This window comes from Gopherus flavomarginatus, chromosome 12 (assembly GCF_025201925.1).
Source record: "Gopherus flavomarginatus isolate rGopFla2 chromosome 12, rGopFla2.mat.asm, whole genome shotgun sequence".
Lineage (NCBI taxonomy): Eukaryota > Metazoa > Chordata > Testudines > Testudinidae > Gopherus > Gopherus flavomarginatus.
This window is the reverse complement of record NC_066628.1, coordinates 26,627,006-26,640,790: the sequence shown is the minus strand read 5'-3', so window position 1 is coordinate 26,640,790 and position 13,785 is coordinate 26,627,006. Positions and strand designations below refer to the sequence as shown.

General features: G+C 41.7%; 1 protein-coding gene across 2 annotated transcripts in view; it reads left to right on the top strand.

Annotated features, from left to right (window-relative positions):
• The first annotated feature begins 1,538 nt into the window (after nt 1-1,538).
• LOC127032438 (myosin heavy chain, skeletal muscle, adult) overlaps nt 1,539-13,785 on the top strand; it is a 34,425-nt gene continuing 22,178 nt past the window's right edge. Inside the window, exons 1-15 of one of the 2 annotated variants that reach the window (XM_050919697.1) lie at nt 1,539-1,602; nt 1,829-1,876; nt 3,091-3,330; nt 3,415-3,558; nt 3,651-3,807; nt 5,184-5,211; nt 5,312-5,420; nt 5,524-5,616; nt 8,479-8,542; nt 8,638-8,736; nt 9,326-9,429; nt 9,509-9,647; nt 10,015-10,133; nt 10,233-10,382; nt 11,301-11,471. In XM_050919697.1, the coding sequence (XP_050775654.1) occupies nt 3,127-3,330; nt 3,415-3,558; nt 3,651-3,807; nt 5,184-5,211; nt 5,312-5,420; nt 5,524-5,616; nt 8,479-8,542; nt 8,638-8,736; nt 9,326-9,429; nt 9,509-9,647; nt 10,015-10,133; nt 10,233-10,382; nt 11,301-11,471 (1,581 nt within the window). In that variant the 5' untranslated portion in view covers nt 1,539-1,602; nt 1,829-1,876; nt 3,091-3,126. Of the gene's footprint in view, nt 1,603-1,654; nt 1,747-1,828; nt 1,877-3,090; nt 3,331-3,414; nt 3,559-3,650; nt 3,808-5,183; nt 5,212-5,311; nt 5,421-5,523; nt 5,617-8,478; nt 8,543-8,637; nt 8,737-9,325; nt 9,430-9,508; nt 9,648-10,014; nt 10,134-10,232; nt 10,383-11,300; nt 11,472-13,785 lie in introns of those variants that run through there. The other variant, XM_050919698.1, reaches the window with a different exon arrangement.

Genomic DNA, 13,785 nt, shown 5'->3' with positions numbered 1-13,785 from the left:
AGATATAAGCCACATTCAGCGTCAAGTGTGCCTCTTGACAATAATTGAATTTTGCACTGCTCGTAGTTATAGCTAATTCAATTTTTTTCAAAGCCTAGCAGCGCATGGTCTTATGAGCTCACAAGCCCCATTCCTATGTGCAGCCTTTTACAATTGGCCAAGTGAATAATGTGGGAGGTTTTCCTGAAATGTGGGGCCAAAGCACTGTAATACGGTACTAGATTTGATAGATAATTGTTCTGATCTTGTATGTGTTTTGGTTTTGAAACTATTTTAATAACCTAACAATTAATTAGCAGGAGAACAACTTGTTTATAGCTTGACAGGAATTAAAATTGCTCAAGCAAGTCTGCCATTTTCTTAAAACTACAGCAGTATTCTCAAGTTCTGTCTTCAAATTTCCCCTTGCTTATAGTATTAGTATACTGAAGGACCAGTGCTACTTGCTAATCCTGCTCTCTGGGTAATATACTCCTGCAATATGGCAAGCTTTCTTATGTCTGTATGGGATTGTGTGAAGTTGTGAGTAGTCTGCAAGGTATATGTGGTGGGGGGGCAGAATTGTTGCCTTAAGGGTGTATTAATACTAGGAGTTGTATGCTCATGTGACGTTTGTGTGTGCACATGTTGGAATGGATGAGGTGTTTATGAGCATTGGGCGTGGGGACTGGGTTTATGTGGTTTTGGTGTTTGGTGATTTGCCTGAGGGAGTTGTTTGTGTGGGTTAACAGTGGGAGTGTAGATATGTGAGATGGAGGCTTAGGGAGTGGGTGTGTTTGTATGTGTTAGAAGAAGATTATGTTATTATGTGTTTGTGGATTAAGTGTGTGTTTGGAGACCGTCTGTACCATTGCATGAGTCATGTTTAGGCTTGAATCGATTTGCCTCCGGAAAGACAACACAAAGATAGGAGGAGAGGCAGCAGAAAGAATTTTGACTGATATGGTCCCTGTATAACATCCTCCATTAGTAACATGAGCTTTTAGAATGTGATACATTTCTATGGGCTGAGGTCTATAGCTCAAGTATTTGCTCTATTTACTTGAGAGATCACCGGGAATGTTTTGGGGGAAAGGACAAAGGAAAGAAAGGAGGTCCCTATCACAATTCCAGGAGGAGGAACACCTAGATTAATAGAGTTTCAAGGTTAAGGCCAGAAGGGTCTTAAAGCATTTTTTCATAAACTTCACAACAGCCTTTGATGTTGATAGATATTATTATGGCACTTTTATAGCTAGAAGAATTGAGGCAAAGCAATACTAAGTAATCTGCCCTAGGACATTCCAAGAGTCAGTGGGAAGCCAGCAATAGAACTTTGGAGTCTTGGATTCAGTTCTCTAGCTGACCCATTAGGCCAGATTCCCGTGTCAAATTATTTATAGGAGATTAATTCATATAGCCGGTAAGACATCAAAAATTTCTAATTATATCTGGTCATGTCAAATGACAATTATGCCTTTAGTTAAGTATGCCATACAATACTTTGCCAGAGAAAGGTTAGCCAAAATGCTTTGACTGAAGATCTGTTGCAGATGCAGAACAGACCCTATAAAAGGACTCCTGGGAAAAAATTTGCCTTGTCCTTGCTCAGAAAGCTTCAAGGTAAGCATATGGAGGGACCTGGGTTTGTGGAGAGGGGACATTTCTCCTGCATTCCACACATCCAGCTACATTCCTGAAGCCGCTAGCACTAATTTCCATGAGGGATTGACTCTGTTAGCAGTGATTTTAAATCTGCTTTTCAAGGTGCCTATATATTTTCAGTCTATAATTTATCACTGGAATTTCGTGCAGCAATAAGAAGGAAATATCTATTTCTATTTTACAGTATCGATCAGCTTCCACACTGCATACTATCCATCTGGTATCACACGAGGTAAGATTCTGATTTACTGATTCCAAGGGGATAGTAAGAGGCTATCTAGGGTGGGATTTCTGTATTCCTGAATGGACAGTTGCTGTAGCCCCTAATATTTATACCCATTGTGCAAATGCATTACATATTGTGCTTGGGCTATGCTGCCTATGGCAGTCAGGGTCTCCACAGTGGCTGAACTTGAAGCCAGTGACCGCTGATGCTAGTCCGGACAGTGCCCTGTCCTAGATCCTCACTTTTAACCAATCAGTTTGATAAGTTCTAGACTTTAGGTTTTGATATGATTGTATCCAAGGTGGCTAGAGCCCACCAGCTGAAGGAATATTGCAAAATCTTATTCTTTTTCCTCAGACATATGTATTATTGTGATGATCATTTTGTCAGGAATTCTCTGTACCAAATTGTATTGAAGAAGTTTGTCATCAGAACATACAAGTCATTTTAAAACATGTAATAAAAAAGCCTCATTTTCAATACTGCTGAGAACTCAGCAGTTCCCTGTTGTTATAAATCCATAGTTTATTTAAGAGCCTAATAATGGGTTTAGAATTCCAACTCCTATTTTTTAAAATCTTGGCCTTAGTTATTTTTATAAATTATATTCCAGCACATTTACAACTATACTAAGTGTTATAATAAATAATTGAAATTGAACAGTGGCAATTCATTAAAAAAGTTGTGTTATCCATGGTTTTTATTGTTTGTTCACCTTGTTTTATTGTTTGAATCACTGAGTACAGAATAGCAAGGGTCTTCTCCATAGATTTAGGCCCAGATCATTAAACTATTGTTCTGCTCTGCAATGCCTAACTGAATTAGGAGCCAAACTCCCGCAAGCCAATGACTCATCAGGCTGATGTAGTTAAGACATGTTAGCGTCATAGCTAACAGTACACAAGGGAGCAACGTGGCAACATCATGTCTGATAACCTTGGGGTACACCAACCCAATGGAATGGGGAACCAATCTACAGCTAAATGAACTCAAGGTGGCCTTTTTGTGTGAGGCAGGCAAGATTCAAACCTTCAGGTCTGTAGTTCAGAACCTTACCCTCACATTCCTCATATCCATGAGGAGCCATACTCCCAGTGATTTTCAACAGATGCCTTACAATTTACCCCCACTAAACCATCCCAAAGGTAGAAAATGTCAGAGGTGTCCCAATGGATGCAGAATATTACTGATTCATCAGTGTAACATTTTCTCCCCATCAGAGCTCACTGCTGAGCTGCCCTAAATAAACTGCAGCCATGTCGTCGGATGCTGAGATGGCCGTCTTTGGGGTGGCAGCTCCTTTCCTCCGAAAGTCGGAGAAGGAGAGAATTGAGGACCAGAATAAGCCTTTTGATGCTAAGTCATCGGTCTTTGTGGCGCATCCCAAGGAATCCTTTGTGAAAAGCACAATCCAGAGCAGAGAAGGAGGGAAGGTCACGGTCAAGACTGAAAAAGGAGAAGTGAGTAAAAACAAGGAGTAAGGAAAACATTTTGTTCCTTCTCTTCTCTTAGCTGATAGAAACAGGTCTCTTCTTTCCTTCCAGACTTTGACTGTTAAGGAAGATCAAATCTTCTCCATGAACCCTCCCAAATATGATAAAATCGAGGACATGGCGATGATGACCCATCTCCATGAACCAGGCGTCCTGTATAACCTCAAAGAGCGTTATGCAGCCTGGATGATCTATGTAAGTACAGGCTGAAGTCTTTCCTGGACTTCCAAACCAACAGCTACACTAAATCATGTGGAAGCCAATCACATTATCTTCCTTTCTTTCAGACCTACTCGGGTCTCTTCTGTGTCACTATCAACCCCTACAAGTGGCTGCCAGTGTACAACCCAGAAGTTGTGGCTGCCTACAGGGGCAAAAAGCGCCAAGAGGCCCCTCCCCACATCTTCTCCATCTCTGACAGCGCCTATCAGTTCATGTTAACTGGTGAGCAGCTCAACTCCTAAGAAGTGATTATAGAGTGAAAATTTCATATGAGGAATCACAGTGGCTGAGTTTTAGCAGTATTAGAGGCATGCACCAGTGAGCAAATATCTGTGAGCCTTATTTCCTTCACAGCCATCATCAGTACCAATGCAAATTACACATATTTTTTCACTTTGTTTTTCTAAAAATCAAACCCATAACATATAGCCAAAGACACTGAACATGCTAAGAATAGTGATAGGTAAAGCGGTTCAGATGAAACAAGAATTCATCCAAACCTACATTGAAACTGATCCAAAACATTGTCCAGCACTTGAATCTAAACCTGACCCAAAATTTCACACAAATCCTTTTTGGTATTCTGGAAAGTTTGGTTAATTTTTCTAAAAAAAAAAAACCACCTGTTCTTTGTTCCCAGGTTTCAACCAGGCCTAGAACAAAAGTGCAAAATGCTTTGATAAAATGTTGATCTCATGGTATTGCCAGCACAGCTGGATTCAGAAACTACTATGAACTTTCAGCTCCAAGAGCTTTGGATGAACTTGCAAACTTTTAGTTGTCTTTTAGTTAAGAGTATTGTTTATATAATCATTTGCCCTACAGAGATTTGTCACTTGTTCAGATTCCTGAATAATACAATTTGATGAAAGGAAAATGTGTGTAAGTTGGTCTGAAGCCTATGTATCCTATGGGTCTGTCAATCCATGTGAATTTAACTCAAAACCTAAATATCATGGAATTGATACATAGATTGTTTAAGAGCAAGGGAGAGAGAGATAGAGACAAAATAGTTCATGAAAAAATAAAAAAATTGAAGTAATTTCATTACAAAATGAAATGATTTTTAAAATATTGGTTTTGTTTTCTTCCTTTCTTCCCTGCCCCACTTTACCACTGAATGCAGTAGAGTGGATGATGCCCAAAGCTTTATTTTATGTTCACATTTTCATTTTGTTTTTTCCTTTTCCCACTTTGTAACTTTTAGAAACTGCCAGAATAGGTAAAATGAAGGGAAGGGTAAGATTAGTGCTAAAATGAAAAAAAGAGAAAAAGAAAACAGAAAAAGTGTCTAGAAACCCCCCGAATCCATTCTGGACATAATTCATTCTATTGGCATTCAGTGACAAAAAAAGAAAACAAAAGGGGAAAACAAGGATCTAAAAACTCAAAAATTTCCAATGCTGATTAAAAAAAAAATCTCAAGAGATCGGAAACAACAGAGAAAGTTTCTAGTTTTGAAAAAAGGCTAGATTTTGTTGAAAAAAGTTTCAAATAAAATTTTTGACAATCTCATATTTACTTCAAACACATTTCAATCAGTTCAATGTTACTCAGTAACTCTTTTAAAAGTCTCTTTGGTTCTGTTTCTTTCACAGATCGGGAGAATCAGTCGATCCTCATCACGTATGTATATTTCCCTGCTCCGTTTTTTGTTGGCTTTGCTGTGCGCTGCAGGAAGAAACTCTTTGGTTATGTGTTCTCTGCCTCTCTGTTTGATTTGCAGCGGAGAATCCGGTGCTGGAAAGACTGTGAACACCAAGCGTGTCATCCAGTACTTTGCAACAATTGCAGCTAGTGGGGAGAAGAAGAAGGAAGAGCCAGGCAAAATGCAAGTGAGTTGGTCACTAGGGATGGGATTAAATGCTCTTTTATGAAACCGCCATGTATGTACTGGTTTAAAACACCCTTAATTTGACAATAATTATTACTTTGTAGGGGACCCTTGAAGATCAAATCATCAGTGCCAACCCCCTGCTGGAGGCCTTTGGTAATGCCAAGACTGTGAGGAATGACAACTCCTCTCGTTTTGTAAGTCTTTTTGTCAGAAATGCTCTTAGTTCTAGGCAAACATGATGGTACAGTGTCTGCCACTCACTCAACTGCAGTGATGGGACAATTTATGTTCATATAATTAGAATTTTTTATCATGTCTTTACTGGTCTTCAAATGACAACAGATCAGATATACATATAAATACCAGAAATTATAGTAGAGAGACAAGGTGGATGAGGTAAAATCTTTTACAGGACCAATTTCTGTTGATGAGAGGGAGAAACTTTCCAGCCACACAGAGCTCTTCTTCAGGTCTGGGAAAGGTATTCTGAGCATCACAGCTAAATACAAGGTGGAACAGTTTGTTTAGTATAAATAGTTAAGACATATTGTAAAGCCCATTCAAGGTAGAGTGGCCCATTAACACCTCTGCAGTCATAGGACAAAAATAGGGGGTAGTGGGTTAAGGATTGTTGTAATAATCCATAAATCCAGATTATCTATTTAGTCCATGGTTTTTAGTATCTAGCAGAGTGATGAATTTAAGCTCCTAGGCTCATCTTTTGAAAGTGTTGTGCAGGTTTCCTTTGAAGATGAGCACTGAGAGGTCAGACATAGAGTGATCACTCTGTGAAAAGTGTTCGCTCACAGGTGATAGTGTTTTTGTCTTTTATCATTTTCCTGTGAGTGTTCATTTGAGAGGTAGTGATTATCTGGTTTCATCCACATAGTTGTTATTAGGGCAGTTAGTGCACAGAGCTGGGGCAGCAGACCTTGAGCAAACTGCCCAATGATCACAAGATCTGTTAAGGTCTGAAGGCACCCAGCCAGGTTTATTGTTGACAAAGCACAGTACTGGAGTCCTATACTTGCTACAAGTACACTCAATGCATGTATGCCCATGACAATGGATGCAGCTCAGTGAATGGCAGGACTTTCCATTCCCCCCAATGCTGGCCAAAGACATTCCGTCTGAGACTCCATTTTATATACCAATACAAACAAGTTACATATTGCCCCTCTGATGTGGTTAGATACTGCCCTCTGACATAGCTAACCACCACCTTGTACCTGTTGGTTCGATATAAACATCTCTATCCATCATGCTGTCATCCTGACATTATCTTTAGGATGGCTCAGCATGTTCCTGTTATCTTGGTGAATGTGTCTGGTATCTAGGTGTTCTGGTTTCTGAAATGTCAGCTCTGTTCTTGCCAGATTCTGTGGGCACGTCCTGCCTCTAGCTCACAGGCTGACTTTGCTTGATATCAGCAAAACTTTGACCACTACTTTAGCCCACGCCTCAGGTCTCATACCAGGCCTCTGATACAAGGGCTTATGTCTCATGCTTTTTTTTTTACTACAACCCCCAGTTCAAGTTCTACCATCATTGGATGAGGAGAAGAGATTTGAACAGGACCTACCGCCTCTCAGGGGAGAGTCCTAACCATTTAGCTCAGGGCTATTCTGATGTGGGGCTCCTTCAGTCTCTCTGGATGAAACTGTCTCATTCTGGATCAATAATTAAAGAGTCATTGGATTGGGATCCTGGGTCTCCCCTCCTTTCCCGTTAGTGCAGTAATCACCCAGCTATGAAGTCATTCTCATGCTTCTGCTTTCTGTGTGGACAAGAAGGATAAGTGAGAATGACTCTATAGTCTGGTGGTTCATGCACTTACATGAGAGACCCAAGATCTAATCCCCTTTTTCTAGTGATGCTTTAATTTTATCCTGAGTGCAACAGCAACAACAGGAGAGACTGACGGAGTCCCACATCAGAAGAGCCCACAGCCCACTGGTTAATATACTAACCTGAACGGAGGTACTTGTTCAAAACTCTTCTCCCCTCAGGCAGAGGGGGGTCTCCTACATCCCAGGTGAGCACCCTAACCATTGGGCTAAAGATTAGAAGGTAAGTCCTTCATCCCTGGCTGTTCTGTATTAACTCATCTGAGGGGCCTGATACAGGAAGAATCCTCTGAGCATGTCTGCCAGATCAGGCCCCACATGCGATTTAGCCAGCTGAATGCCTGTCTTCCCTGGTACATCAATCGTTCTGGGGCTTAGTCAGGAGATTGGCACCTATGGCTAGAGGGAGGCAGAAGTGCACACACCCAGAGGCAGGGCCGGCTTTAGCCATTTCACCGCCCCAAACACGGCGGCATGCCTCGGGGGGTGCTTTGCCGCTCGCCGGTCCTGCAGCTCCGGTGGGCCTCCTGCAGGCGTCCCTGTGGAGGGTCCGCTGGTCCCACGGCTCCGGTGGACCTCCCGCAGGCGTGCCTGCGGATGCTCCACTGGAGCTGTGGGACCAGTGGACCCTCCGCAGGCACACCTGCGGGAGGTCCACCGAAGCTGCCTGCCGCCCTCCCGGCAACCGGCAGAGCGCCTCCCGCGGCATGCCGCCCCAAGCACGCGCTTGGTGCGCTAGGGCCTGGAGCCGGCCCTGCCCAGAGGCAAGAACACAGATGTAGGGAATTTTTACTGCAAAAACATAGGTGTCAAGGGAGTTTAGGCACCGACAGGGTTCAGCAGGAGTTTTGTGCGTTACAGTACTGATGAGACCAAGACTTAAATGCCTAAAACAGGGACCTAGGCGCCTGGGTACTTTTGTGCATTTAGGCCGTCCTTCCTCCCATGCATTCAACTTATGTGAACTGTACAATTGTGGCTATACTGGTCACTATGGAAGTTAATAATTTAGCGTAGGTCTTTACCTAAATATTTAGTAGTGACATAGGGTAAAAATTTCACTACATATTAATAAAATACATCTAGGGGGAAGCCTTGGCCCCTCCGAAGTAAAAGGCAAAACTCCCATTGATTTCAATGGGGTCAGGATTTCATCTCTAGTCTGCCTCTGAGGGTTTTAAATGAAATGACTTTTTTTTTCCTTTAAAGGGTAAATTCATCAGAATCCACTTTGGTACCACAGGGAAACTGGCTTCTGCTGACATTGAAACATGTAAGGAACCTCCTTTTATGGGTCACAATTCTCTGTCTCTCTTTCTTTCCCATTGTGTTTTCTTGTGGCTAATTGTACTTTACCTGCCTTGCCAGATCTGCTGGAGAAATCTAGAGTCACTTTCCAGCTCAAGGCGGAAAGAAGCTACCACATATTTTATCAGATCATGTCCAACAAGAAGCCAGAACTAATTGGTAAGAAACGTTTTAACTCTTTTGGTGGAACTGGTCACTGAGTAACGCCAACTGATGAGTTTTGTAACATGGGCAATTATGGGCATGACTGCACTGCATTGTAAACCCAGGCTCAGACTCAGGTTTGAGCCCAACCCCTCCTCTACAGTTCACACTCAAATCTGTAAGACTCAGGTCAGTAAGTCCTCAGGGCCAGGGTCCTAGGACCCACATGCGGTGGTAGGTCCAATCCCAAATCCTATTGTGATTTGGGTCCAAACTCCATCATTTCACAATGTGAACATAGCACAAGCCTGGGTCCCCAGAAGCAGAAGTTCTGATTTGGGTCTGTGAGCAATATGGATGCATCAGCATGGTTCTGAGAACTGGGTCCATCAAATGTAAATCTGGGTTTACAATGCAGCATGATACACATGCGTAAGCTTGGAAACAATGAGTCTGTAGGCGTGGGGCCCACAGACCTGGGTTTACAATGTAGTGTAGACATACCGTTAATGCCCTGTGTTACCCTAAGGCAAGGTCTGGAATAAATACATGACCAAAGACCAAGCTGCAGCAGGTAAAAATTGGGATCTATTCTTGTTTTCAGAGATGCTTCTGATTACCACCAACCCATATGACTTCCCATTTGTGAGTCAAGGCGAGATCAGTGTAGCCAGTATCGATGACCAGGAAGAACTCATAGCCACAGATGTGAGTAACACATGAGAATTATTATGTGAAGTACCAACTTTACTAGATAAGATCTTTACTTTACTGATTCTGTTGACAGAGCGCCATTGACATATTGGGCTTCAGTTCTGAGGAAAAAACAGCCATTTACAAGCTGACAGGGGCAGTACTGCACTATGGGAACCTGAAATTCAAGCAGAAGCAGCGTGAGGAACAGGCAGAGCCAGATGGCACAGAAGGTATTAGCAGAAATTACACTCTCAATAATGCAAGCAATAAATCAATCCATAGAAGGTGAATTATGTCAAAATGTCAAGCTTTAGCTTTCAGTTCTGTTTGAGGAGTCTCTTTTAAAACTATCCTTTATTTTTAGGTGCTTAGGGGTATATTTTCAAAGGTACTGGGTGCTTAACTCTCACTGACTTTCAAAAAAGCCTAATTTTGAATTTCATGTCTTTTATGCCTGCAAAATCTCTACTGTAAGAATACATTAATAGAATTGCACGAATAGAACATTTAACATTACATGTGCTTTTGAGAGAGTCTCACATACACCACACTCTATATGTTGTCCAATAATTGATTCCTCTGACTGTGTCCTTTTAGTGGCTGACAAAGCAGCCTACCTGATGAATCTGAATTCAGCTGACCTGCTCAAAGCCATGTGTTGCCCCCGAGTCAAGGTTGGGAATGAATATGTGACCAAAGGTCAAACCGTGCAGCAGGTAACAATTGGTGATCTAGAACTCCTGGTTTGAATTAAAACACCCAGGTTTCTTCCTCTGCTTTGTATGGTAACACCAGTCCTTCTCCCACTGCTGTAGGTGCACAATTCGGTGGGTGCTCTGGCAAAGGCGGTCTATGAGAAGATGTTCCTGTGGATGGTTGTTCGTATCAACCAGCAGCTGGATACCAAGCAACCCAGACAGTACTTCATTGGTGTCCTGGACATTGCTGGCTTTGAGATCTTTGATGTAAGGAGCAGGGATCTGACAGCAGGTTCCTGGAAGGGACACTGAGGGGTTGTGAAAATTCAGAGAAATATGTTTTTCCTGAAGATCTTAGAACTTTTAAGATCATTTAAAATTTTCTGGAAAAGCCTACCTTTTCTGGAGAAGTGCCCTGTCTCAGTTTCTGAAGAGCATGAAACTTGAAGGGCTTCACTTCTAAAAAGACGGAATTAGGTTTTGTATGTAGAAATAAATAGCAACTGCAGCATTATGTGCTTTCAACTTTTCAACAGACTGAGCTTATTATCAAAGAAACAACTGTGTAATGAGGTGAATGCTCAGAAGTGCCTGAACAAGCATGGGGCAATGAACACAAAGGCAAGCCCAAGGGCTGAGGCACATACAGGCCTGAGCCGGGATATGGGAATTCCTGAGTGGGCCAAGTCAATAGTCCATAAATGCCTGGTCAGACGGGTCAGATGGGTGAGTACTGGGGGGCTTGACCCATAAAAAGCCTGCAGCGAGAGTGAGGAAATACTGGCACAGCAGGGAGCTTATCTGGGCCAGAGCCTGGAAAGAAGCATGGCCTTGATCTGAAAGCAAAGAAATCCTGGTGCGGGCAGGCACTGAAAATGTTGAAATGTCCCAGGAGATATGCTAGTATAGTAAATAATAGATTTACCTTACTATTGACTTCAAAGGATAATAAGAACTCTCCTGGGAACAATGAATTAAAGGTATTTTTGCTCTCCCATATTCATGCACAAATCCCATTGAGGGAATTGCACACAGAGCCTGAGCTGGTGGCACCCTGTCAATACAATCCTTTACATTTACACTAGGAAGCCCACTTTAGGATTAGAAGGGCCACCACAGCTTCACAGTTGCTGTTATATCTTTAAAATCTTTAATACACATGCATTTGTCTTTCCCTTTGTGTAGTACAACAGTCTGGAGCAGCTGTGCATCAACTTCACCAATGAGAAACTGCAACAGTTTTTCAACCACCACATGTTTGTGCTGGAGCAGGAGGAGTACAAGAAGGAAGGAATTGAATGGACATTCATTGACTTTGGGATGGACCTGGCTGCTTGCATTGAGCTCATTGAGAAGGTATCTTTTCAATTCAAGTGCCTGATTCATCTGAGAATTCTTTATTTGCTGGGTGTAGTATTAATTTTAGAGGGACTCTTCCCTGCTCAGGTCCATACATTCAGCCTTAGTTATTAAAAATACCTTGACCCACAATTGAATATATTTTGGGATAAAAACATTAGTCATAGAATAAAAAAAATGTAGGGCTAGAAGGAACCTGGAGATGTCATCTAGTCCAGCTCTCTGTGCTGACGCAGGACCAATGATGGGAGTTACATAGCCTCCCCTGGAACCGTATTCCAGAGTTTAACTACCTTTATAGTTAGAAAGTTTTTCCTAATATCTAACCTAAATCTCCCTTGCTGCAAACTAAGCCCATTACTTCTTGTCCTACCTTCAGTGGACATGGAGAAGTATTAATCAGCATCCTCTTTGTAACAGCCCTTAACATATTTGAAGATTGTTTTCAGGTTTCCTCTTCATCTTCTTTTCTCAAGGCTAAACATGTGAGATTTTCTAAACCCTTTGTCATTATTGTTGCTTTCCTCTGGACTCTCTCCAATTTGTCCACATCTTTCTTAAAGTGTGGTGCCCAGAAGTGGGCTTCCAGCTAAAGCCTCACCATGCTGAATAGACTGGCATAGACAATAGACAATTACTTCCCATGTTTTACCTACCATATTCCTGTGTCTTATGTATGACATCACGGAATATTAGCCTTTTTTGCAACTGCATTATAGTGTTGACTTATTCAACTTGTATTCCACTATAACCTCCAGATTCTTTTCATCAGTACTGCTGCCTAGCCAGTTATTCCCCACTTTTTAATTGTGCATTTGATTTTTAATTCATAAATACAGTATTTTGCACATGTCTTTATTGAATTTCATTTTGTTGATTCCAGAGCAGTTCTCCAATTTGTCAAGGTCATTTTTTGTTCTAATCCTGTCCTCCAAAGTGCTAGCAACCTCTCCCAGCTTGGTGTCATCCACAATTTATATAAGCATGCTATACACTCCATTATCCAAGTTATTAATGCAAATATTGAGTAGTACCCAGACCCAGGACTGACACCTGTGGAAGCCCACTAGATACATCCTCCCAGACTGACAAGGAATAATTTATAATTATTCTTTGAGAATGGTTGTTCAACCAGTTTTGCATTTCATCTAGACCACAGTTCCTTTGTTTGATTATGAGAATGTCATGTGGGATAATGTCAAAACCTTACTAAAATCAAGATATATCGTGTCTACAGCTTTCTTGCTATCCACTAGGCCAGTAACCCTGTCAAAGAGGGAAATGAGGTTGATTTGGCATGATGTTTTTTGACAAATCCATATTGGCTATTACTCATTACCCTTCTATCTTCTAGGTGCTTACAAATTGTTTGTTTAATAATTTGTTCTAGTATCTTTTCAGGTATCGAAGTTAGGCTGACAGTTCAGCAATTCCCCAGGACTTCTTTGGTCCCCTTTTTAAGATAGGTAATATGTTTGTTCTTCTCCAGAGCAGAAAGATGATCCAAATTACCTTATAATAGGACCCTTTTCAGAAATCTGGACACAGTTTCCAATTTAAAGTATGCTTCTATACTCCTTAGCACTGAAAGAAATCATTTTTCAAAGCAAACCATGGAGAAAAAGGAAAAAGAAGTATATTTTGGTTTCTTGATATTATTGGCCAAGTAACATGAAAATTATATCAGTATGAGAACTTCATTAAAAGAATGTCCTACATTTGTGCTCTACAGGCCCTCAATGTCATAGCCAGTTAATCATTTCCTGGATAGATTGGTAAGGAAGGCAGAAATATAATATTCTGATCACTTTGACATCGTCTTCAACAGTTGTAGCTAAGAAATTTTGTGCATGGTGAATATAGAAAATGGAAAAATACGATTCTGGGCAAATATGTTCTCTCTCTCTAATGTATACATCTTCTGAATGCAACAATGAGGAGGTGGTGATTTTGAATGTAGGGCACACAGAATTCAGAACATTTGCTGAAAGTACACACAGGGACGGCTCCGGGCATCAGCCCAGCAAGCAGCTGCTTGGGGCGGCCAACGGTGAGGGGTGGCACGTCCAGGTCTTCGGCAGCAATTCGGCGGCGGGTCCCTCACTCCCTCTCAGAGTGAAGAACCAGCTTCCAAATTGCCACTGAAGACTGAAGCAGCTGCGGTAGAGCTGCAGATCACGATCATGGCTTTTTTCCACCCTCCCCATTCTTTTTGCTGCTTGGGGCTGCAAAAACCCCAGAGCCAGCCCTGAGTATACAGTTCTGGAGAACAACAGGTTCTTTTAGCAATATGTCTCCATGTTCTATGAGC